Raw genomic sequence first — 26,809 nt, 5'->3', positions numbered from 1 at the left:
CCAGACCCAACTCAGCCTCCCAATCAACACGCTCGTACGACCGTGGGGCCCGAACCTAACAGAAACGGAATATGATACAGGGTACGGAGGCGCCACACGTCACTATCCCTCAGCACGGGCGTGTGTCCCTAGTTAGAATCCCACTACCCTGCTGGCTCGGCCCCTCTTCAGAGCTACTACCGGACGTGGAGGTCTGTCAGCTCCGGGTCTTCCCACTCCTACCATACGCCCCGCGCCCACTCGGCCCAGCTCCACTCGGCCCACTCCACTCAGCCCAGCTCCACTCGCCCTGGCAGCACCTACCCTCCGGTCGGCACACCGACCGGAACATCCCCTTCAGGCATTACCACCATGTGGGGCACGCTCGTACTCGTCCCCCAGTCCACTTCGCGACTCGAACTTTCGGACGTATCACCCGACATCGGATCACTAGCCCTCCCAACCGACCGACTCCTACACCAAACCGAACTTAGCCTCGGTCGACCTGTTCTACCGAATGGAACACCAGTCACCCCACCTAGCCGACCGCCCGAAAGGTGAACTGCTTGCTCACCGCAAACGAGTCTCTACTCCGATTCGACCTATCCAACCGAACAAACCTCAGCCAGCCTCGAAGACGCTGACTCTTCGCCCCGGACGCCCGATCCACCTGAACGTCAATCCCAAGTCTGCTGTCTTTGAACACTACTCACTCGCCCCAAGCGACTGTTCCCCTAGTCACACTTTTAGCCACTCGTCAGACGTACCGACCGACCCAACCACGCCAAAATTGCTTCGTCTTCCAGATGTAAACCCAAAACCCAGAATTTTCACCTACGACCAAGTTCTTCCCAGAAACTCACCGGAAAACTCAAACCTAGAAAATTTCTCTTGTATTCTAACACCAAAACGCCTAGAAACCCAGTCTAAACCCAAAAACTCTAAACTCTTTGCTTTACTTTCCAGAAATCTTACCAAAAAGAAAAAAACTACCTAAAAGAACACAAAACGACGCCAAAAAGAAGAAATTACCTTGTAAGACTGGAATAAATCACTTTCGCTCAAAACCTGGACAAAACGCAGAGAAAGGGGTGAAGGATTTTTGGGAGAAAAACGCGAAAAACCAAACTGAAATGGAAGACGAACAGTCCGCTCCCCAATTTTGTAAAGAAAAAGGGGGACACTGGCAGGCTATGATTGATAGTTGTCAGAATCTCTTCTTTTTCCCGCTCTCGAAACGACGAATTATTTCTCACCGTACACGTGGCAGCGATCCTAACCCCTGGGAATTCGTGACTGTCTAGATTCCGCATCTCGGTCAACCGACCCTCCCCACCGACTCAGACGGAACATATCAGCAGTACGTCCTCACACCCAATATTTGACCCAGCAGCGACAGGCCGATCGACCCATCCCACCGACCGAGTTTCTCAAGCCGGAACCTGAACGCGGCGCGTCACGTTCGACCGACCCGGGAGCTCGAACGATGGACGCATGAGCTCGGCGTCCCGAGTTAAACCTTCAGGAAGCCATCAAGCCTCGTCCATTCGCCCATCCGAGGCGAACGATGGGTCAACATTTTGTCTCCCATCTGGTCGTCCCTACACCCGACCAAAGGGATCTTGGTAAACATTTTGGGTTTCGCCCGACCGGGAAGGACGAACAACCGTTCTCGCACCAACCGAGTTTCTCAAGCCAGAGCCTTCTCGGACGCCTCACTTCGACCGACCCGGAGAGCTCGAACGATGGACGCATGAGCTCGCGTAGCTCGATTTAAAACCTTCAGGAAGCCATCAAGCCTCGTCCATTCGCCCATCCGAGGCGAACGATGGGTCAACATTTTCTCCCATCTGGTCGTCCCTACAGCCCACCAAAGAGATCTCGGTAAACATTTTGGGTTTCGCCCGACCGAGAGGACGAACAACCGTTCTCGCGGTGTTTTCTACGATAATCTGCTAACATACCGGCGACCCGACCTAGCTTTCGGCTCTTCGCTCACTGAACCGATCAGCACAACACGTGGCGGCATGCTCTTGTTCGGAATGAATATCGACCAAGACCAACAAATCACTCCGTCAGTCTACTTTCTCCAATGATTGCTCGCCCATGGGGAAAGAACGAGCTCGTCTTGAGTACGACCTACTCTCTAACTTGAGATACCCAACTCAGAGAGTGGGGGACAAACTGTTAGGCCAAAAATCGTCCTTGGCCCAAATAGGAAAAAGGCACAAGTCCAGTCCTACGGAGGCCCAAGCCATAGTTCTCGTCTAACATGAGGAACGAAACGCCCAAACTGAGCAGCACAAGCCTCTCAACCCTGGACCATGTCCTAGGTCCATGGACAAATCCAAAGCCCACAACCCCTCAGGATACTTTCCTATTCCTGATCACTTTCCTACTCGGAGTAACTCTTAATCAGAATCACCTTCCTATACGGACACGGTAAGACAGCTTACCACAATCCTAATTCTTCTAGGTTTTGTATCAGAGTCGTACTAGGACTCCTCCTCTCTACCAAGATTGGGAGACTAGACATCACTATATAAACAGAGGCTAGCCCTCTTACAGGGGCACGACATTACACCCTCACACCGAAACTCTTCACTCGAGAGTTTCATTGGGTCACCGTAGTCACGTCTCCGACTAGACTTCCGTAATCTCTCGTTCCTTACCCCTCACTAAATTAGCCCCTTTCTCTTGCTGACTTGAGCGTCGGAGTGCCTACGGCGAACACCACTCCGGTGTTTCCCGTTCGCTTCACGTGTGTGTTTCTCTACGTGTGCAGGTGCAGCAGATCGCTAGTGGCCTTGACCTCACGGATCAGACCCCCCCTCCGTTCAGGTATTTTTACGTCTACAATGACATATACTTGTTAACATTGTTTGTATGATTAGAAACAGAATCATAAATAGGAAAATTCTGAAAGACTTGATACAAACGTAAATTACTAGTCGGTCATACAAATGCATGCTTGGTTACAATTGAAGTAATAATGACCACTTTATTACATTAACGCACGTATATAATTCTCTCACTCAAGCCAAACAGGGTGTGGGATAATCTTCAATTACACTCCACATCAGTGGAATATAACATGAGAATCAAACCCATGCTCGCTTTATCTTCACTCAATCACTCTATTAATTTATTCATTCAACATCACATAATTGCGATAAATAGACTAAAATTGAACCACAAAAGTAGTAAAACATTATCTTTATTTAAGCTTTCTTTAATCTCTTTAGCTGTGATGACCATTGCTGCTGTTCTTATCCTTGACATGGAATCCTTTGGCTAATGGCTTTCTTGATAGCGAAGGTGCACTCCAGGGTCATGATGAGAGCATGAAGAATTGAATAAAATGGAGTTGTTAACACCTTGAACGTTCTGTTCATGTATGCATCCATGGGAGGAGAATGCATTCCCTTTCCTTTGTGACCTTGTCCTTCTTCTTGGAATTCTCTTCCTCACCGCTACTGCTGCTGCTGCCATGTTTATGCCATACGCTTCCACCCTTCTCTGTTTTAGGGTCAATGCGGCCCAGAGGATGAGGGCTGCCATCAAACCCATGTTTCACAGGGGACTTGATTACTTCCATGAAAGCACCTTTGTTCTCACCTGCAATTGTTATAACTTTCATGCCACCCTCCTCAGAATCTGAAGAGAATTTCTTGTGATGACCACCTTTCTTCTTTGCTTCAAAGTCTTTGTGCTCTTCGCGTTTCCCATGATGAAGGTGAGCAATGTGGGCCTGTGACTCTCGTGCAAATCCTTCTGGGGCCACTGACCCGAGGCTTAGGAGTTTCAATGGTCTTCTGAACCAGCACGCCCTTTTGCTCAGCCTCTACTGGGATTTTGGGTTCAAGCTCGGGTTTGGATTTCAGTTGTGGAGTGTAGAATTAAAGGAGAAGGTGGGGGAGCAGTGGGCTTTTGCTTAGAGACAGGGTGGGGTTTGAACCGCCGGCTTTATGGTTCTTGGAGATGGCGTTGGGGTGGGCAGACGAGTCGTGGTAGTTGTCCCATTGATGAAGTGCTGGTGATAGTTGGGACTGTTTTGACTGGGAAGTTGGGACTGTTTTGACTGGAGAAGTTGGAACTGTTTTTACAGGAGAAGTTGGAACTGTTTTGACCGGAGAAGTTGGAATTTGTCTGACTGGAGATGTAGATAAGGGTTTCGGGGAGAAGGGGAGAATTTGAAGTTGTAAAGATGGGGCTGGTTTTTGGAAAGAAGTTGGAAGGGAAGCAATCTTTGGTTTTAATAGGAGAGGATGGACTGAAGTGGTAGTTTGGGTTGTTTTTGACAGGAGAAGATGGCACTGAGGTTCTTCTAGTTAGAGGGAGGAACTGAGGACAAACCCGTCGTCGGTGGTGCTCCAGGTGCAGTAGTTTCTTGAGGTTGAGGCTGAACTGATGGCCTAAATGCAGGTAGAGCCAAAGGGGGCCGTGGCTGGGAGCAGGGGCTCGGGCTGGGCATGGGTGCCACTGGACGGGCTATGGTGGTAAACGGAACCAAGGACGAGATGGAGGTTGGTTGGTTCCATAATAAGGAGAGAGGTTTACTTACTTGTATAGAGAACTAAACTTTGAGGGAATGAACACAAGTATAGATGGCTCTTACGAGTTCTTATTTATAGAACTTACATGTCATGAGCAACGAAGCTTTAACCCATTTGGAAGGGAAATAGCAGATTAAAAAGCCGTCAGAAACACAACTTACACAGTTACAGATAAGGTAAGGCATCCGATTCAGCGGGCACCCACAGCAGACAAAAGTTCACAAAAGCAAATGGGTTAATTTGCTTTTTTGCATCCATGATGGTAAGGACTTCTGCTCTGTATAATTACATTAGGATCTATTGAATTGAATTTTAGCTTAGAATAATTGTGATGCAAACACCGGTTTTATGATTCTACTTGCTAGGTAGCTCATTGCCATTTCTACTCTTATGCTAAAAGCAAATATAATCATATCTTTGATAAATGGCGTAAGTTGTTTTCATGTGATATAATTTAATTAAACGAATGGGAAGAGCATTATCTTTTACTCTCTTTAGTTATGTTGTCACATTTGTTAATCAATGTTAAACAAAAGAATGTACATAACTTTTGTACCTATAAAATGATATTTATTTAGAAGTCGTTAATATTCGAGTGTTGGTATCAAATGTCATTTCCATATCAAGGAGAAGTGCGATCTGGCATATTCTTCAATTGCTAATGGCGGCCTGTTCTGTCTCTCAATATTAACCACTAAAACAGCCGTCAATATGGGCTGATTAGCATGCATACCCATGCTGTGCATTTAGCGGCTCTCTGCCACTCCAATGTCGTGCTTAACAGTTATAACATTGCACACATAATACTCATTCTGACTTCCTCAAGGTTCTTGAAAATGCTTGGTTTTCACATAACAACTTAACTAACTGTTATTGGATTCTTGCAAATCTTCAGGTGATTTTATTACCGCAGCTGTCTGTATCGTCTTGCTGACTTTGCTTGCAGAGATTGAGATGCTGTCTGCTACTTTCTCTCTTTCAACCATTTATTTTCACTTTTGGGATACTTGAAGAGGCTGCCTATAATCGTACGGATGGGGTGACTTTCAAGTTTCAACTTTAATTGCTAGTTAAATGCTCTAACAATTTCCAGCTTGTGGCCGGTGCTTAAGGAGATTTGCTCTTTTCTTTAAATTTTTAAGTTTAAATTTTATGATTACCTGTCATAATAATATTGTTTTGTGACTTATTTTTTTATAAAGTGATCAATAAACTCAGAAGATTAATTGAAGTATGCGTAAACTGGTTCAGACAACCTGAATATTAAAAAAAAAAAAAAAAAAAATGTAATGCTCTAACAATTCAATGTCTGTAAGAAGGACGTCTGATTGGAGAGAGAGAGGAGAGGTGACAATCCTCGGATTGAAACTCCAAAGATTCTAAAGTATTCCCAACTGCTACACAAGAGAAGAAAAGAATATAATTTTACGTGGGCCATTGGAGTATCCATATAAGTTATTTGTTTTTTTTTCTTTTTCACTAATATATGTTAAATCTAAAGTTGTCAATGGTAAAAATACAATGTTTCTATGTCCATTCAAAAGCAAGTCGTTCTTGTTAAGCCTCTTTAAGCAATTAAAAAAATATCAAATGGTTTAAATTCTAATCAACTTGTGCCTCAGCACTCTGCTACTTTATTATATGCAAGCATTGGTGGTAACTGCTGATATTTTATCACTGATCAAAGATTGGATGGAGATTAGTCGGAGACTTTGAAGGCTGAAAATTGATTATACAATCTAACACCGCAGAGTGTGTTAGATTGTATAAACCTAAATTTTATAGTTTTCCATTATTGGTATTTAATTAATTTATATATGGAATTCTCAAAGTTTGGATATATATATTTTTTTAAGGTATTTGAAGTATCTAAACCCATATTTAAGCATGTCCAATCATCAAAGCCACGAAAAGTTCTACAAACCTAATAGATTAAGGTAATTGCACAAATGTAGTAGGTATCTCTCATGCAACTCGAACACAAGACTCTCTAGGTATAGCTAACCATAGTAACTAAAGGATTTGTCATCCCTAGTTGAATATATGAATCCCTAATTGAATAAAGAGATCAAATGTTTAAATTATTTGGATCCATCTACTTGGGACATTATATTTTATAAGTTGCTTGATTATCAAGATTGTACAGTGTCAAAATTATCGTCGATTCAAAACTCAAAGAACACCTAAGAATTTATGGGTATCAAAAGAAAATTATTAATATTGAACTTTTACTTACCAATTTATAGTCAAATGATTATTAGGGCTCTAGCAATGAAGCTCATTTGTTTGGGCAGAGTGATTTAAGTAATTGATAACCATTCCAGAAACAAAAAACTAATATCTGCTAGGGAAAGCAAAAGGCAAGTGATATTGTTCCATTTCTAATGTTCAATAAAATGAAAGAGGCAATATGTGAAAATTGAAACTCATATGGTATTTAACTCTTTGAAGCAATGGTTACCACAGATTTAGAAAAGATAAACTAGTATACTATAGCGACAAAAGAAACTATCATTTTTTACAACATAGGTAAATCAAATTCAAGGCCATTGAGTGAATTCAAACACTTTAAAGACTATATCAATTCCAGTGGGAATTTGCCATATAAATAGGAGAACGTTTATTGCATTCAAAGCAATGTGAAGATTTCTTGCAGTCTCACTCCCTTTCTGCATTGCAGGTACTAGAGCTGCTGCTGCCGCCCATAGAACTGTTATGCCTGTTGTACAAATATCAAACCAGTAAGATCCACACTCTGAACTGCAAATTCTACAGTCCATTTTGCAAAATACAAGTGCTAAAAAGAATTAGGAACTTGAATTCTACCTGCTCCTGCAAACAAATGGGGCCCTGGGAATAGTTTTCCTGTTCTAAACCATGTGTTAACTCCTCCAGCAATAGCCTCGAAAACTCCAAAACCTAACAGTATAGATCCTGCATTGAAGTGTCTATCCCTGTAAGACCCTTTCACTAACTCCTTCCTCTCCTGAATTATTTCAAATACCAATGTGTTCAGATCATTTACTGAACTCAAAATCTCATGATCAGATTATGGAGCACAAGCATCAATTTTATGAAAACATCTGTTACGTAATATATACAGAATGACTCGGCCAACATCACTTCCTTTCAATTGAAAAGAAAATAACAATTGTCACATTACTTCCTGTACATGGGAATCACTATGTCAATCTGATAGATTTATGTGCACTTACATATGTAACAAAGCAAGCAGTTTGGAATCCTCAACTGCTACTTGAACTAATTATAGTTGAGCACATACATATTGTTCAGCTTCAAATTTCAAAATGATTACTTCTAAACAATGAATTTTCTACTTAAATTATTCACCAACTAACTTGATTCAATTATTTGTTTCATATTACATTCTCTTTCACAACATGTTTCTTATAAGGAACTTTTGAAACAATAATAGTGAGAATAAGCGAACCTCAGTGAGTTGCTGAATTTTAATTTCAACAGGTGATGGTGCTACTTCAACGGGTTTTCCATCAGGAGTAACTGGGGTAGGCTTCACTTGCTTCTTGAGCTCATTGATCTCATTCTGGACAGTCCGAACCCGCCTCCATTGCCAACCCAAATACCCTGCCCAGAGAGTGTAGAAAAACAAACTACCCATAACAATGGGGTGTATGAGTGCAAAAGTCCTGCCTTCCAAAATCCCAAACTCCCCACCAACAGCAAGTGCATCCTGACGTGCCAAAACAAAAATAACCCCACAGAGTAAATAATTCATTTTTTTAAAAGAAAAAAGAAAAAGGTAGAAGAATAATAATTTCAAAATTATCGTTTGTACTTGCCTTGGTATCTAAAAAGAAAGGCAATGCGACAGTTGTAAGGGGAGGAGCAACTGATTTTAAATGATGGATGGTCTTATTGAAGGGTGTTGGTAGGTGAGTGGAGCCTTTTGGAATGTTTAGTTTAGTAGCATTGGCGATAACTGGAAGTTTAGATCGGGGATCGGAGTAGGAATGGTGTTGTTTCTGAGAAAGAATAGGAAGTCTAAGGAGGCTAAGTGTGGCGGCCATGCTCTTTGTGTGTGTGTGTGAGTGAGACGATAACAGAATGGATAAGGAAGTGAGATGCCCAGAGGAGATTGCTCGGACTTGGAAATAATTTGCTGTATTTGCTTCGGATGTAAAATGGGCTTCTTACCATAGACGTTTAACCACGTGGGAAAATCTGGAACGCTCTGAAAAGTTGGGCTGTTTAGACACAGAGTTAAAGTTTTAATGTCTCTGAAACAACCAGATGCGGGCCTAGACAGATAGAAGTGGTTCTCTGACTTTTGTGCCAATGAAATGAAAGGTTTCTGGTATAATCAGTTTAATAATTAATTTTCATAACGCGACCAAAGTGATTTCAGCACCTTCCAGTAGGGTATTCGGTTTAGGGTATTCTATACTTTTTTAAGAAATCGAACCGATGGTTCCTTGAAATTTAGAACTAAAATCAGAATTGATGGTTCTGTTTCTAGGTACTCAGAACCAAAATCTATAACAATGATTCCGGTTCTAGTTTAGGGTACCCTATAAAATTACAATGAGCCTCCAATAGTTTTTAAAATGGCAAAAAAACTTTTAAAAACTTATAAATACCCATCCCCCAACCTGGCACTTGTTAACAAAAATAAAATTACAAATTATAAATTCAAAATTACAAACTCCATTACTTTGTAAAGGTAGATTCTCAAAAGTCAAACTAACTTACTTTAAATGTTATGAAATATAATATTGCTGTATTTAAATTATTTTTTCTACAAAAGTTTTTATTAACCCCCCTAATATTTAATTTTATTTTATATTAGTCTCGGTTCCTGATTCTGGTTCTGGATCCCAACTATAGGAACCAAAACCGTAACCACACAGTAACGGTTCTAAAAATTTAGAACCAAAACTTACCCAGACGATTGGTTCTGGGTAGGAACTGGAACCAAACCCAGGGTACCCACCAATTTCTTCTAACCGGTTCTTTTGAACACCCCTACCTTCCAGGCTCCACTTTGATTGTGATTTCTTTTTTTTTTTTTTTTTTTTTATTTACTTGATAGTATAAAGGGCCCCTATAAATTTTTGCATGAAACTTATGTAGGAATTTTCATTAAAATTATATATATATATAGGATGTAAATAAATAAAAATTATGATCATATCTATACTCATTGGAGACGACATTACATGTTAGGATGCATTTAAGGTGTATTTGATTCGAGGAATATTTTATTACTGAAAATACAAGATTACCAGTGAGATAGATTACTAAAGATTATGGGAGTGTTATATCAATATATTTGATTAGATTAGTGAGTATAAATAATTAAGAAGTTTGGTTGGAAATAATAAAATATTATTGATAGCAGCTTTTTCTGAATCTTCTTTCCTTTTTAAAATAATAATAATAATAATATTATTATTATTATTATTACTATTTAAATAAATTCTTTTAACCCCTTATATTTGAGAATTTAGCTAAAACACCCAACAACAAAGTTTAAATTTCAACAAAATATCTCCAACCACCCAACGCCACCGTCGACTGCCACTGTTAGCTGCTGGCGGCAGTCACCAAAACGTCACACGATAAGAGAGATTTGGCTTGTTGGGTGCCGTTTTGGCTATTTTCGACCAGATTGAAGGTAAAAAACAACTAGATTGTCATGGATTTGGTTGAAAACTACCAAATCCGCACCAATCTGGCTGTTTCAAAATAGATTGAAGGCCAAAAACAACTAGTATATCATGGATCTGACCAGAAACGGTCACAAACAGCCAGACCTGTTATGGCTCTTTTCGGCCAAATCCACGGCAATCTAGATGTTTTCAACCTTTGATATGGTCGAAAACAGTCAGATCGTGTCGGTCGTACGACTATTGCCGATGGCCTACAGTAGCTGGGGGTATTTTTTTAACTTTCAAACTTTTGTGGCTGTGGTGTTTTAGCTAAATTCTCAAATATGGGGGGTTTGGGTCATTGTTATTTGGTAGACATTTGAGGGCAATTTAGTCTGAAATGGCTTTTATTTAAGGGCAAATTTGGTTTTTTTAAAAAAAAGATAACCCTGGTAAAAAAAGATTAACACTTCTAGACTAGGTAATTTGATAACCCCGAAAATCACCAACAATATTCACTATTAGGAAGGAAACATTCTCGTAATCTTATATTATTGTCAAATCAAACAAAAGAATGTCTGGAATCAAAGATTGGCAACAGGAGTTATCTGCCCACAGCCTTAAAGTAATGAAAATATTAAGTTTGCAGACTTCTTATCATATGTCTATCATACACATTTTAATTTTTAAGATTTCTTATACAGTTAATGACTTGTTCCCACCCAAATAAGTAATTGGGCAGAGTAAGAGTGTTATCGTGCAGTTTCTGAATATACACTATACAGGAACGAAAACTTCTAGAAACCGCAGTTACAACCCTAGGATTCATATTTTTCCAATAACTTTCACGTTTCACGTTCATCTTATACACAGCAGGTGCGGTTACTTATTACTCTCATAACATGAAGTTATAAAGCTATATCAGAGCATGATAATATGATAATGAAACAAGAAGTTAGGTGTGAGACAAAATGGCACCAGGTCAATTACACACCTAAATTTATTATTTTCAAATTTATCTTGATCATGATTTAGAATAAAAGAAATACAGGTGAGACTGTTAGGGCCAAAAATCGTCCTTGGCCCAAATAGGAAAAAGGACCAAGTCTAGTCCTACGGAGGCCCAAGCCATCATTCTCGTCTAACCTGAGGAACGCAACGGTCCCAACTGAGCAGGCACAAGCCTCTCAACCTGGACCATGTCCTAGGTCCATGGACAAATCAAAGCCCACAACCCCCTCAGGATACTTTCTATTCCTGTCCACTTTCCTACTCGGAGATAACTCTAATCAGAATCACCTTCCTATACGGAAACGGGTAAGACAGCTTACCACAAATCCTAATTCTTCTAGGGGTTGTATCAGAGTGTACTAGGACTCCTACCTCTACCAAGATTGGGAGACTAGACGATCACTATATAAACAGAGGCTAGCCCTCTTACAGGGGGCATCGACATTACACCCTCAACCCAAACTACTTCACTCGAGAGTTTCATTGGGTCACCGTATCACAGTTCCGACTAGTACTCCGGTAATCTCTCGTTCCTTACCCCTCACTAATTAGCCCCTTTCAGTCTTGCTGACTTGAGCGGCGGAGTGCCTACGTGCGAACACCACTCCGGTGTTTCCCGTTCGCTTCACGTGTGTGTTCTCTACGTGTGCAGGTGCATCCAGATCGCTAGTGGCCTTGACCTCACGGGATCGACCCCCCCTCCGTTCAGGTAGATTTTTACGTCTACAGTTTAGCGCCACCGTGGGGCCTCTAGCATTATTCGGCGTGACGAACCCTGCTACGTGGAGGAATATTCCATGGCTACAACTCCAGAGGACGGTAACTCAGGCATCGAGGCCAGACTGGGGCTTGACCGCTTCCATGCAACAAAGTAGACAGGTGGCCGCGCTGGAAGCCGAAAACGCATCCATCCGGGTCGAGAACCAGTCGCTGAAAGAGAAAGTAAGTCAATTCTATGAACTCGAGTTTCTCCCCGCCAGCACCCCTCCAACCGATTCCGCACATTATCCCCTCCATGCAACCCCTCTCCACACCAGAGCACCAACCCGTGATTCTGGCAAAGGGCGTCCGCCTTGACGCATGGCGGTCGATACTCAGTTCTGACTAACGAGTATAAGACACAACGGCGCGCGGTCCAGTTGACCATCCCAGCCTCATGATCAAAACGATCTACCATAGAGAATCCTAAGGACATCCCATCTCCACCATGCCACTCCCTCCAGTCACCCAAAACAAACCCCCTCCTGCCTAGCTCATCCTCCGGGGTGAACGGCCAAACCAAACCAACACCAAGCTCGTTGAATTCACCCATCCGCGAAAGACCCCGAACAACTACCAACAACTCCCCTGACCATCCATGTAGGAAGAACAACAGAACAGTGACAAGGGAGTCATCCAGCCAGAAGGGATGAACGACACCATATGCTACCAAGGAACGCACGACGGACTGATCGGTCAGTCTACCCCCCAGGGGATGAGCCGAGGAGACGTACCAGACGTAAGACAGGATGACCCGATAGCATTTCCTTCCCCCGCAGAACATTATTGGCCAAAAGACTGGCCGACGTCGAGGCAGTAATGAGGCGTATCCCAGGAATGCACATCCCAACCAAAAAAAGCAGCACCGAATTGTACGCGGACTCACCTTTGCGACGAGATCGCCCTGGCTGACATGCCCCAAAAATTCAATATCCCAACATGAAACCATACGACGTACCACCGACCCGACGACCACATAGCCTCGTACAAACAGCGATGTTCACTGTTCAATACAACCCGGCCTCTTAGAGAAGCCTGTATGTGCAAAAGCTCTCGTTCCAGTTTGTCTGGTCCCGCGCTCCAATGGTATACGAATTCTCCCGAACGGATCCACGATTCGTTTCGCACAGCGGTTTATTGACACTTTTGTGGAACATGTTCGCCAGCAGCAAGAAGACTAGAGAAGCTGGTCGCGACTTGTACCAATATACCACGGAGAGGGGAACACTTGAGAGAGTACCGTGTAATTCAACAAGGAGAAAAATCTTATCATTCCTGTAAACCCCGAGACTTGCTGTGGACGCTTTCAGGAAAGGCCTCCTTCCAGACGGGAACTATACAAGGAGCTCACAAAGCTAGGCTGTACTACCATGGAAGATGCTCTGGCCCGAGCCGTGATCCAAAAGGTGGGAGAGGATGGATAAACAGCCGCCCATTCCAGATACGAACCTAGGCGGCGGACAGGAACCGGAACCTAGACCGACAGAGCACCGTACCAACCCCCTCAAGGAACATGAGCAGAGCCAGGAGACCATACGACCGCCAACCCTCAAGAAACAATAACAGACAATCGGATTCGAATCAATTCCAAATACCAAGTATAATACCAGCATCGAACCAACCCAGGTCGTGACGATAATGAAAGGTAGGGATCCGCTGTCAGGGCCTGGGAAGCTTAATCCTGAGGCAAGGAGAGACACAACCAAGTGGTGCGAGTTCCACAATGACCATGGGCATAACACCACGGATTGCATCGCCTTGCGGCTCGAGGGTTGCCGCGCTCCTAAAGAAAGGACCCTCCGTGACCTACTTACCGACAAAGGAAAAAAACCATCAGACCAGCAAAAGCTCCAAACAACATCGCCCCCTCCGCGAGAACCGACACCTAAGGGTTTTGCGCGATCATCTCCGGAGGATCAGAAATCAGTGGGGTAAGTTACTCATCAGCCAAACGGTATGCTAGAACCACCACCATGAATCCATTCTGTTCATCCGGTCTCTAGGTCATGCTCCCATCAAGTGATTCAGTTCGAGGATGACGAGCCGATCCACCCTGGTTGCCCCTCACCACGACGCCTTAGTCCTCTCCCTGCAAATAGCCAACATCTTAGTGAAAGGGTGTGTCGTGGATGGGGGTTCGTCAGCGAATATCCTATTCCTCGAAGCAGTAAAAGCTATGGGACGGAAGAAGCAAATATCAACAGACGACCGACACTGCTGGTTGGATTCAGTTCGGAACAGAAGTATACAATCGGGAAATCCCTTCCTATCTATGCGGCGGGGTGAACAAACAAACAGTCTTCCTGGTGATCGACTGCCCATCCCCCTACAACGTCATTTTGGGCCGTCCCGATTCATGAAATGCGGGCAGTACCTTCGACCTTCCACCAGACGATCAGGTTCCCAACCAAGTGGGGGAGCAGGAGATCAAGGCGACCCTAAGCTTCTAGGGATTGCTACAAGAAGCCTTCAAAGGCAAGGGACATTCCTCATAGCATACAGTCTCATCCGACCCTCCGAACCGAGCCGATCAACCGACAATGGAAGAGCTGGATGAGGTACAGATACATCCGATGACCCAGAGAGAAAAACAAACATAGGCTCCGCCTCGACCCCGAGACAAGAGAGAACTGATCGTTTCTAAAAAAGAATGAAGACTGTTTCGCCTGGTCCATGCCGACAGACCGGATCAACCTGGACGCGATGGCCACCAGCTCAAAGTAGATCCAGGTCACCCCGGTCAAGCAGAAAGGAGGAAAATTCGCAGCTGAACGAACCAGATCATCAATGAAGAGATCGAAAAACTCCTAAACAACGGCATGATCAGAGAAGTCCACTACCCCGAATGGCTGGCAAACGTCTAGTCGTAAAGAAGAAAAACGGAAGTGGAGAGTTCTGCATCGACTTCACAGACTTAACAAAGCTGCCCCAAAGATTCTTTCCCGCTCCACATATTGACATGATGGTAGACGCGACCGCAGGCACGAACTCCTGAGTTTCATGGATGCCTTCTCGGGGTACAATCAGATTCTAATGCACGCGGACGACAGGAGAAGACAGCTTTATCACAGAGAGGGAACTACTGTTATAAAGTAATGCCGTTCGACTGAAAAAAAACGCCGGAGCACCTACCAACGTCTGGTCAACAAAATGTTCTCCGACCACATTAGGGAAGACCATGGAAGTTTACATCGACGACATGCTCGTCAAATCCCTGATTGCTGAACACAACACCTTGACCACCTTAGCCAGGATTCGCCATTCTCCGGAAGTACAACATGAAACTAAACCCAGAAAAGTGCTCATTCGGCGTGTCGTCAGGTAAATTCTTAGTTATATGGTTACTCAGCGAGGAATGAAGCAAACCCCGACCAGATCAGGGCAGTTCTCACATACATCCCCAACTTGCGTCAGAGAACGTCCAGCGTCTTGCAGGACGAGTGGCCGCCCTGAGCCGCTTCATCTCCGGTCCGCCGACAAGTGCCACCCTCTTCTTCCACGCCCTCAAAAAATCCAACAGTTCGACTGGACCCCCTCATGCGAAGAAGCCCTACAACAGCTGAAGATATCTGACTACACCCCCGCTGCTGTCCAAACCCATGAACGAGAGAAACTCTCGTTACCTAGCGGTCTCAGAGACAGCCATATCAGCCGTACTAGTCCGAGAGAAGAAACGAAGCAGTCACCGTTTACTACATTAGCAAGTCACTCCTCACGCAGAAACTCGTTACAGTCAACGAAAAGCTCGCCCTTTCTCTCATCCATGCTCCAGGAAGCTCAGACCGTACTTCCAATGCCATCCTATAGTTGTGATCACCTCCTCCCGCTCAGAAAATATTGCACAAACCAGAGCGTCAGGCCGACTCATGCAATGGACATAGAACTCAGCGAGTACGACGTATCATACCAACCCCGCACCGCCGTCAAGTCCCAAGCACTAGCAGATTTCATTGCCGACTTCACACCAAGGGAAACCGCCCAGGCCGAAAAAGATTACTATGCATGAACGCGCACCACCTTCAAAGTGGACCCTCCTAGTAGACGGATCAAGTAATGTCAAGGAAGCGGACTCGGAATAGTACTGATCACACCAGAGGGAGACATCATTCAGCGAGCAGTCCGTTGTGGGTTCAGTGCACGAATAATGAGGCCGAATACGAAGCCCTCTTAGCTGGACTCACCTTGGCCAGAGAGATCGGCGCCAACGAGACTAGAAGTGAAGTCAGACTCTCACTCGTGTCAATCAACTATAAGGTACGTACCAAGCACGTGACTCTAAAATGACATCCTATCTAAGCATGGTCAAACAGTTGCGGCCGAATTCGAAGAGTTCTCAATAGTACAGATCCCCAGAGCTGAGAACAACCATGCCGACGCCCTCGCCAACCTTGTTGTCACTCATCCATGTTCCTCTGAGTCATCCGCCCCCTCCTATTCACTGCAGTGGCCAGCTAACTGGAAAGAACCACCACCCGAAAAATCTGCCAGAGAAGCCATGGGCATTGAGCAAACCAACGTGGATGGATCCGATAGTGAAGTACCTGGAAGACGATGAGCTCCAGATGAGAAGAACGAAGCGCGCCGATTGAAAGCAAAAGCCGCTAGATTCCCCTACATGACGGTCAACTCTCAGAAAGTCGTTTTCGGGTCCCTACCTCAAATGCATAAGCCCAGAAGAGGCCCAAAATGTCCTTCCGAACTCCATGAAGCGAATGCGGTAACCACGCAGGGGGACGCAGTCTTGCTCACCGGTGATCACCGCGGGTTACTACTGGCCGACTATCCGTGCCGATTCGATCGCTGTATGCGAAAGATGCGATAACGTCAAAGGTTTGCCCAGTCTCACACCTCCCACCAGAACGGCTCCACTCCATTCTGACACCATGGCCATTCATGAAGTGGGGAATGGACATCGTGGGAAAGCTACCTACTGCACCAGGGCAACGGGTCTTCATGTTGGCAGTAACAGATTACTTCACTAAGGGATCGAAGCTGAGGCATTGGCCCAAGTCAGAGACCGAGAAGTCGAGCTTTCATCTGGAAAAACGTGATCTGCCGGTTCGGAATACCGAAAGAGATTGTAACCGACAAGGGTCCCAGTTCATTAGTTCGGGCTTTAGGATTTCTGTGACACATGGGGAATAAAGTTAACTTCTCGACACCCCGCAACCCCAATCTAACGGCCAGGCCGAGTCTGCTCAAACAAAAACAATCATGCAGACACTGAAGAAACGATTACAGAAAGCTAAGAGGCGCATGGGCGGACGAGCTACCGGAGTCTCTGGTCTACCGAAACGCTCGTCATAAACTGGCGAAACACCGTTCTCCCTGAATATGGTTCAGAAGCAGTATCCCAGCCGAAATATCAGTTCGTCCACTAGGCTCCATGGGCGGACGATGGAATCAAATAGCCAAAACCTTTGCCAAACCTTGACACTGGGACGAACTACGAAACAAGCAAGTATCCGCAACGCAGCCTACCAGCAACAGCGCCCGTCATTACAACCGCAGCGTGAGGATCCGCACTTTCGGCATAGGCGACTGGGTCCTTCGTAAAGTCTTCCAAAATACCAAAAGATTACTCTGGCAAACTCGACCCACCGTGGAAGCCCCTACAAGATAATCAAAGAAGCGGGAAAGGCGCTACAACTCCAGCACCCCGAGGGCAAAGACATCCACAACAGTTGGAATGCCGTTCACCTCAAACGCTAACCTCTAGGTGAACTCCTGATATTTTTTTGGTTTTGTTTTCTTTTAAGGATGAAGGCTTATCCATCTCCTCTTAGACATCGGCTTCACGGCCAAACATTTAATGAAGTATTATTCAGAACTTTTCATCTCCAATCGACCCGGTCGACGAATTGCTTACACCTTCAAATCGTCCTCGCCCGATGAACGTTCATAACCCTTCGAATCGGCAACTCTCGCCCGATGAACGTTCGTACACCTTCAAATCGGCGTACTCTACCTATGCGTTGCTATCGCACAAGTTGTCGTTCGTACACCTTCAAATCGGCCTCGCCCGATGAACGTTTATACAAACCTTCAAATCAAGGCCTCGCCCGATGAACGTTCTCACACCTTCAAATCGGCCTTGCCCATGGACACTTCGAACACCCCTCTGCAAATCGGCCTCGGCCCGATGAACGTTCGACACTCTCAAATCGCCTTCCTCCCGATGAACGTTTCGAACACCTTCAAATCGGCCCCTCGCCGATGAACGTCTTTACACCTTCAAATCGGCCTCGCCCGATGAACGTTCGTACACCTTCAAATCGGGGACTCGACCCCCACCTCGCCCGATGATGAACGTTTCGGTACACCTCAAACGGGCCTGCCCGAGATGAACGTTATCGAATCCACCTCCAAATCGGCTCCCCCCGACCTGCCCCCTTCTACCATCGTCCTCGCCCGATATGAACTGTCTCACCCTTCATCGCTTGCTGATTCAACATCGAAATCCCTCCCCGATACGTCGACCTCCAATCTCAAACGGCCTCGTGAACGTTCTCACACCTCAAATCGGCCTTGCCCGATTGCATTCGCACACCAAAGCCTCCCTTTACGTTCGAACACCATCACCGACGTTTCACATTCAAATCGGCCTCGCCCGAATGAACGTTCGTCACAACAATCCTCAAATCACGGTCAGCGTCCTCGAGTGAACCGTTTCACCACCTTCAAAATCGGCCTCGCTTGGACGTTCTGGACACCCCACATCTGCTTGGATACGTCGAACACCTTCACAATCGGCCTTTCGATCCGATGAAAGTTCTGGATGCAGACCACCTTTATTTTTTTCTTGTTTTAAAATCGGCCTCAAACCGATTTTTAAAACGTTAGTCGAACACCTGGTTTTTTTTTTCTGTTCAAGTTTTTTTTTTTTTTTTTTTTCAAATCGGGCCTCGCCCCGATGAACGTGAGCGGGTTACAATCGCAAAAACAACCTTCAAATCGGCCGGTTGCAGCCCCGGATGAAAACACTTGAACAAAGCGTTTGACCCGCACGGCCGCCCACTCCACCTGGTGTCACTAGCCCGAGATGAACGTTTCGTAAAACCTTCAAATCGGCCGCGCCCGAGGGAATTGATAAGGTTCGTACCAGATCCACTCAAATCGACACTTGCAGAGGAACTCGTTATTCGAACCCTCCAAACTCGCAATTATCGCCGAGGAACGTCCACAAGTGCGTGTGGGTCTCGGTACCGTCAAACGGCGCTCGCCCGCGTAATGAACGTTCGCACACGCTTCACCTCAACATCGCCATGCCCGGATGAGACGTTCGAAACGCTCCGTCTCCCCTGCATCGGTCCTGTCTCTTTTTGCTGGTGCGCGCCCGATTGACCGTTTGGACACCTGCAATCGGTCCAGCCCGATAAACGGTCGTCGTTTCGAACAAACCATCAAGGACTAGCTCGACACGCTGTGCAAACGGCCTCATTCAACATAAGAAACGTCAACCAGCCCAGGGGACACACACCGCGACGGCCAAACTGGATGAACAGTCCTAAAACAGTCGTGACAGCACACCAACCAACCCAACAGGTAAACCCACGCGTCTCGGCCATCAGGCCACGAACGAGACAACATGCACAAATACAAGAGAAATAAGAGAGGTGATTAGGCCAAAGAACCATGAGACACCAACAGTCAAAAGTTATATTATAAGCGGCAAAACGCCCAAAGTTAGAAAATACAGAGAAACGGACAACAGACAGCCATAGACGAGCAAGGGAATCGCAGGCCATAACAACACCAAAAAAAAATACTAAAAAGGGGGGGGGGGAAGGCACTAAGCATCATAGGCACGAGTTCTCGCTCCGTCAAGTCGGTAGGCCTGCCATACAACACTAGGTGCTCGGCACCGCGAGCGGACCGCTCTACAGTCACCAATGCCTGGCTTGACTGAGCTCAGGCGCCTCGATCCTCGGCCCTGACACGGATGGACCAATTCCTACTCCAGAACTCATGCTATGAGCAAAGGTCCTTATCCCGGATAACACATGAGACGTCTGCCCTTCTTTAAAACTCAACATGAGTTCGCCCACGGGCTTATAATGAGCGTCATCAGCATTAGAGATCACTGCTCTACCTGTAGGGGATTCGAGCCTCACGTCGTCTCGCTAACTACGAGCTAAGTCTTAAGACGCGCCTACGGCCTCACTACCCCGGAGCGCGCGCGACTCTCCTGCTCACCTTGCGGTGCTGCCTCCTTTGTGCGCAAAACCGCGTTGCCTTGCGAGTATATCTGTACCGCTTTTCTTGCGCCACGAAGACCTCCTAGATGGAGAACTGACTAGTGAGTACTGCAAACAAAACCGGGCATGAACGAAGTCACAAAAGAATGTAAACCAACACGCTCATACCTGAACAGCGGCAGGATATACCGCCCCAGCAGGCAGCAAAAACCGCACCCATCTGGTTTCAGAGCGCCTCGGCCGCGGTGGACAAGAAGGAGTACGGCACATTCTTACAACTCATTATTTCGTCGAGTAAGGCACGCAGGTAGACCGGAATCGTGATAATGATTCCCCAGTCCCCCGGCCATCCTATTCCACAACGCAAGCCTGGGAGCGACCCGACTCCGACGAGGGCTGCTTGACATCTGGTGGCTGCCTACTGGCGGCGTCACCAGTACAATCCTCACCTATACATTCGACTTCATTCTCCATCACACGACTGCCCACTTTTCCCTTACTCTCGACCGCCTGGCGATGGATTCGCTCGCCGCTCGGGCCAGTCACGTTTCCTTCATGACGACTCTGAAGGGCAAATCTCCAACGGTTAGTGGGTCAGCCCTGACTCACCAAAATGAATGTTGTAGTACGACTCAGGAGAGCACATCCCCAAGGTGCTCACGGAGGGAAGGAGTACCTCTCTGCAAAGCCTCTAAACAAAAAACCGCCCAAGATACTGCTCCTCAGATTGGATCTGCTAGCACCACACTCTCGCCCATCCTCTGCTCCAATGGGATGGCTAACAACCCTCTGGTAGCTACGTCCAGCCGTCCCCGCTCGTGCCCACGCATGAACATCGGAGCTCGCAACGGAAGAAACATAATCAATGATTTAGTAATCAAAAGCACGAAAGAGCAACACACAATTCCACCGGTGGTCGCCACCGAGATCGGATTCTCCCCATGCCCCTATCCCAAAGACGCCTGACCCTTCAAAAAAAATAACGGGTTTGCCCAGTTTTTTGTTCACTGGCCGCAGGTCGGTACTATAGATGAGGACCTAGGTCTGCCTCAAAAGTTCAGTAGATATACGACCCTCTCCTTAATCATTCTTCTTCAGAAGACGAAGTACAAGCAAGCTCGTGCACCACAAACACAAATGATGCCGAACACACAGCATCCTCCAAAGCCATCAACAGTCCTCCAAGGCATTCGGCCATACACTCTGGGAGGGGCGATTAATGAAATGATTCCAGCACCGTCCCAGGACAGCGAGGCACAGGCAACCTCAACGCCATGTGGAACCACTGTCTCATATACGCAGGACCCAACCGTCACCTCCCAATACAAAACACGCTCGTACTGACCGTGGGGCTTCGAACCCTTACGAAACGGATATGATACCGGGACGGGGCGCACACACGTCCACTACCCTCAGCACGGGAGGATAGTCCCTATTACAATCCCACTACCCTGTTGGTCGGCCGCTCTTCAGAGCTACTACCGGACGTGGAGGGTCTGTCAGCTCCGTATTCCCCCTCCTACATAACCGCCCCGCGCCACTGGCCCCGCTCCACTCGGCCCAGCTCCACTCAGCCCAGCTCCACTCGCCCTGGAGCAAGACCCACTAACTCGTTCGGCACACCGACCGGACATCCCCTTCAGCATTACCACCATAGTGGGGCCCGCTCGTATCGTCCCCCAGTCCCTTCGCGACTCGACACTTTCGGACGTATCAACCGATATCGGATCACTAGCCCGCCTCCAACCGACTGACTCCTACACCAAACCGAACTTCAGCCTCGGTCGACCTGTTCTAACCGAATGGAACACCAGTCACCCCACCTAGCCGACCGACCGAAAGGGTGAACTGCTTGCTCACCGCAAACGAGTCTCAACGATTCGACCCTATCCAAACCGAACAAACCTCAGCCAGACTCGAAGACGCTGACTCGTTCGCCCCGGACGACCGATCCACCTGAACGTCAATCCAAGTCTGCTGTCTTGAACACTACTCACTGCTCCCCAAGCGACTGTTCCCCTAGTACACTTTTAGACCACTCGGTCAGACGTTACCGACCGACCCCAAACCACGCACAAAACTTGACTTCGTCTTCCAGATGTACACCCAAAACCCAGAAATTTCACCTAGACAAGTTCTTCCCCAGAAACTCACCGGAAAACTCAAACCTAAAAATTTCCCTTGTATTCTAACACCACAAACGCCTAGAAACCCAGTCTAAACCCACAAAACTCGAAACTTCTTGCTTTACTTTCCAGAAATCTTACCAAAAAAAAAAAACTACCTAAAAGAACAACAAAACGACGCCAAAAAGAAGAAATTACCTTGTAGACTGGATGAATCACTTTCGCTCAAGAACACTGGGCCAAAACGCAGAGAAAAGGGGGAAGGATTTTTGGGAGAAAAACGCGAAAAACCAAACTGAAATGGAAGACGAACAGTCCGCTCCCCAATTTTGTAAAGAAAAGTGGACACGTGGCAGGCTATGATTGATCAGTTCGTCAGAAGTCTCTTCTTTTTCCCGCTCCGAAACGACGAATTATTTCTCACCGTATACACTGGCAAGCGATCTAACCACCTGGGAATTCGTGAACTGTCTAGATTCCGCATCTCGGTCAACGACACCTCCCGACCGACTCAGACGGAACATATCAGCATTACGTCCTGACACACCAATATTGAGCCAGCAGCGCACATGGCCGATCGACCCCATCCCACCGACCGAGTTTCTCAAGCCAGGAACCTGAACGCGGGCGCGTCACGTTCGACGCACCCGAGAGCTCGAAACGATGGCGCATGAGCTCGGCGTAGCCCGAGTTAAAACCTTCAGGAAGCCATCAAGCCTCGTCCATTCGCCCAGTCGCGGCGAACGATGGGTCACATTTGTCTCCCATCTGGTCGTCCCTACAGCCCGACCAAAGGGATCTTGGTAAACATTTTGGGTTTCGGACCGGGAAGGACGAACAACCGTTCTCGCACCAACCGAGTTTCTCAAGCCAGGAGCCTTCTCGGACGCCTCACGTTCGACCGACCCGGAGAGCTAACGATGGACGCATGAGCTCGGCGTAGCTCGTTAAAACCTTCAGAAGCCATCAAGCCTCGTCCATTCGCCCATCCGATCGGCAACGATGGGTCCATTTCTCCCATCTGGTCGTCCCTACAGCCGACAAAGAGATCTCGGTAAACTTTTGGGTTTCGCCCGACGAGAAGGACGAACAACCGTTCTCAGCGGTGTTTCTACGATAATCGTGCTAACATACGAAGACGACCCGACCTAGCTTTTCGGCTCTTCGGCTCACTGAACCGATCAGGCACAACAGTGGCGGCGATGCTCTTGTTCGGAATGAATATCGACCAAGACCCAACCAATCACTCGCGTCAGTCTACACTTTCTCCAATGATTGCTCGCCCATGGGGAAAGAACGAGCTCGTCTTGAGTAGACCTACTCTCTAACTGAGATACCCAACTCAAGAGTGGGGGACAAACTGTTAGGCCAAAAATCGTCCTGGGCCCAAATAGGAAAAGGACCAAGTCCCAGTCCTACGGAGGCCAAGCTAGTTCTCGTCTAAAATGGGAACGAAACGCCCAAACTGAGCAGGCACAAGCCTCTCAAACCGGACCATGTCCTAGGTCCATGGACAAATCCAAGCCCAACCCCCTCAGGATACTTTCCTATTCCTGATCACTTTCCTACTCGAGTACTCTAATCAGAATCACCTTCCTATACGGACACGGGTAAGACAGCTTACCACAAATCCTATTCTTCTAGGGTTTGTATCAGATCGTACTAGGACTCCTACCTCTACCAAGATTGGGAGACTAGACGATCACTATATAAACAAGGCTAGCCCTCTTACAGGGGGCATCGACATTACACCCTCACACCGAAACTCTTCACTCGAGAGTTTCATTGGGTCACCGTAGTCCACAGTCTCCGACTAGACTTCCGGTAATCTCTCCGTACCCCTCACTAAATTAGCCCCTTTCAGTCTTGCTGACTTGAGCGTCGGAGTGCCTACGGCGAACACCACTCCGGTGTTTCCCGTTCGCTTCACTGTGTGTTTCTCTACGTGTGCAGGTGCAGAAGCACGCTAGTGGCCTTGACCTCAGGATCAGACCCCCCTCCGTTCAGGTAATTTTACGTCTACAATGAATATACTTGTTAAACATTGTTTGTATGATTAGAAACAGAATCATAAATAGGAAAATCTAAAGACTTATACAAACGTAAATTACTAGTCGGTCATACAAATGCATTGCTTGGTTACAAATGAAGTAAATAAATGACCACTTTATTACATTTAACGCACGTATATAATCTCTCACTCAAGCCAAACAGGGGTGTGGGATAATCTTCAATTACATCCACATCAAGTGGAATATAACATGAAAATCAGAACCCATGCTCGCTTTATCTTCACTCAATCACTCATATTAATTTATTCATTCACATCACATAATTGCGAAAATAGACTAAAATTGAACCACAAAAGTAGTAAAACATTATCTTATTTAAGCTTTTCTTTAATCTTTAGCTGTGATGACCATTGCTGCTGTCCTATCCTTGACATGGAATCCTTTGGCAATGGCTTTCTTGATAGCGAAAGGTGCACTCCCAGGGTCATGATGAGAGCATGAAGAATTGAATAAATTGAGTTGTTAACACCTTGAACGTTACTGTTCATGTATGCATCCATGGGAGGAGAATGCATTCCCTTTCCTTTGTGACTCTTGTCTTCTTCTTGGAATTCTCTTCCTCACCGCTACTGCTGCTGCTGCCATGTTTATGCCATACGCTTCCACCCTTCTCTGTTTTAGGGTCAATGCGGCCCACGAGATGAGGTGCTGCCATCAAACCCATGTTTCACAGGGGACTTGATTACTTCCATGAAAGCACCTTTGTTCTCACCTGCAATGTTTATAACTTTCATGCCACCCTCCTCAGAATCTGAAGAGAATTTCTTGTGATGACCACCTTTCTTCTTTGCTTCAAAGTCTTTGTGCTCTTCGCGTTTCCCATGATGAGGTGAGCAATGTGGGGCCTGTGACTCTCGTGCAAATCCTCTGGGGGCCACTGACCCGAGGCTTAGGAGTTTCAATGGTCTTCTGAACCAGCACGCCCTTTTGCTCAGTCTCTGGGATTTTGGGTTCAAGCTCGGGTTTGGATTTCATTGTGGAGGTGGTAGAATTAAAGGAGAAGGTGGGGGAGCAGTGGGCTTTTGCTTAGGAGACAGGGGTGGGGTTTGAACGCCAGGCTTTATGGTTCTTGGAGATGGCGTTGGGGTGGGCAGACGAGTCGTGGTAGTTGTCCCATTGATGAAGGTGCTGGGTGATAGTTGGGACTGTTTTGACTGGGAAGTTGGACTGTTTGACTGGAGGAAGTTTGGAACTGTTTTGACAGGAGAGTTGGAACTGTTTTGACCGAGAAGTTGGAAGTTGTCTGACTGGAGATGTAGATAAGGGTTTCGGGGGAGAAGGAGGAGATATTGAAGTGTAGAAGATGGGCTGGTTTTTGGGAAGGAGAAGTTGGAAGGGAAGCAGAATCTTTGGTTTTAATAGGAGAGGATGGAACTGAAGTGGTAGTTTGGGTTGTTTTAGTGACAGGAGAAGATGGCACTGAGGTTCTTCTAGTTGGAGAGGAGGAACTGAGGACAACCCGTCGTCGGTGGCTCCAGGTGCGTAGGCTCTTGAGGTTGAGGCTGACTGATGGCCTAAATGAGGTAGAGCCAAAGGGGCCGTGGCTGGGAGCAGGGGGCTCGGGGGTGGGGCAGTGGGTGCCACTGGACGGGCTATGGATGGTAAACGGAACCAAGGACGAGATGGAGGTTGGTTGGTTGCCATAATAAGGAGAGAGGTTTTACTTAAGACTTGTATAGAGAACTAAATTTGAGGAATGAAGAACACAGGTATAGATGGCTCTTACGAGTTCTATTATAGAATAAGTACATGTCATGAGCAACGAAGCTTTAACCCACTTTGGAAGGGAAATAGGAGATTAAAAGCCGTCAGAAACACAACTTACACAGTCAGAATAAGGTAAGGCATCCGATTCGCGGGCACCCAAGCAGACAAAAGTTCACAAAAGCAAAGGGGTTAATTTGCTTTTTGCATCCATGAGGATGACTTCTGCCCTGTATAATTACATTAGGATCTATTGAATTGAATTTTAGCTTAGAATAATTGTGATGCAAACACCGGTTTTATGATTCTACTTGCTAGGTAGCTCATTGCCATTTCTACTCTTATCTAAAAGCAAAATAATCATATCTTTGATAATGGCGTAAGTTGTTTCTGATATAATTTAATTTAAACGAAGGGAAGATCATTATCTTTTACTCTCTTTAGTTATGTTGTCACATTTGTTAATCTGTTAAACAAAGAATGTACATAACTTTTTACCTATAAAATGATATTTATTTAGAAGTCGTTAATATTCGAGTGTTGGTATCAAATGTCATTTCCATATCAAGAAGTGCGATGACTGGCATATTCTTCAATTGCTAATGGCGGCCTGTTCTGTCTCTCAATATTAACCACTAAAACAGCCGTCACATGGGCTGATTAGCATGCATACCCATGCTGTGCATTTAGCGGCTCTCTGCACTCCAATTCGTGCTTAACAGTTATAACATTGCACACATAATACTCATTCTGACTTCCTCAAGGTTCTTGAAA

The 26,809-nt window shown here is 46.1% G+C and overlaps 1 protein-coding gene across 1 annotated transcript; it reads right to left on the bottom strand.

Annotated features, from left to right (window-relative positions):
- Positions 1 to 6,922: 6,922 nt before the first annotated feature.
- Positions 6,923 to 8,631, bottom strand: LOC116142187. Its single transcript, XM_031427631.1, has 4 exons — positions 8,357 to 8,631; positions 7,987 to 8,247; positions 7,362 to 7,521; positions 6,923 to 7,254 (listed from the first exon to the last, which is right to left on the bottom strand). The coding sequence occupies exons 1-4, from the start codon at positions 8,582 to 8,584 to the stop codon at positions 7,076 to 7,078; spliced, it is 828 nt and encodes a 275-aa protein (XP_031283491.1). The 5' UTR covers positions 8,585 to 8,631; the 3' UTR covers positions 6,923 to 7,075.
- Between the last annotated feature and the right edge of the window lie 18,178 nt (positions 8,632 to 26,809).

The sequence above is a fragment of the Pistacia vera genome, unplaced genomic scaffold, assembly GCF_008641045.1.
Source record: "Pistacia vera cultivar Batoury unplaced genomic scaffold, PisVer_v2 Contig405, whole genome shotgun sequence".
Classification (NCBI taxonomy): domain Eukaryota; kingdom Viridiplantae; phylum Streptophyta; class Magnoliopsida; order Sapindales; family Anacardiaceae; genus Pistacia; species Pistacia vera.
Note: the sequence above shows the minus strand (reverse complement) of the source record. Positions and strands in the feature narration are given on the sequence as shown.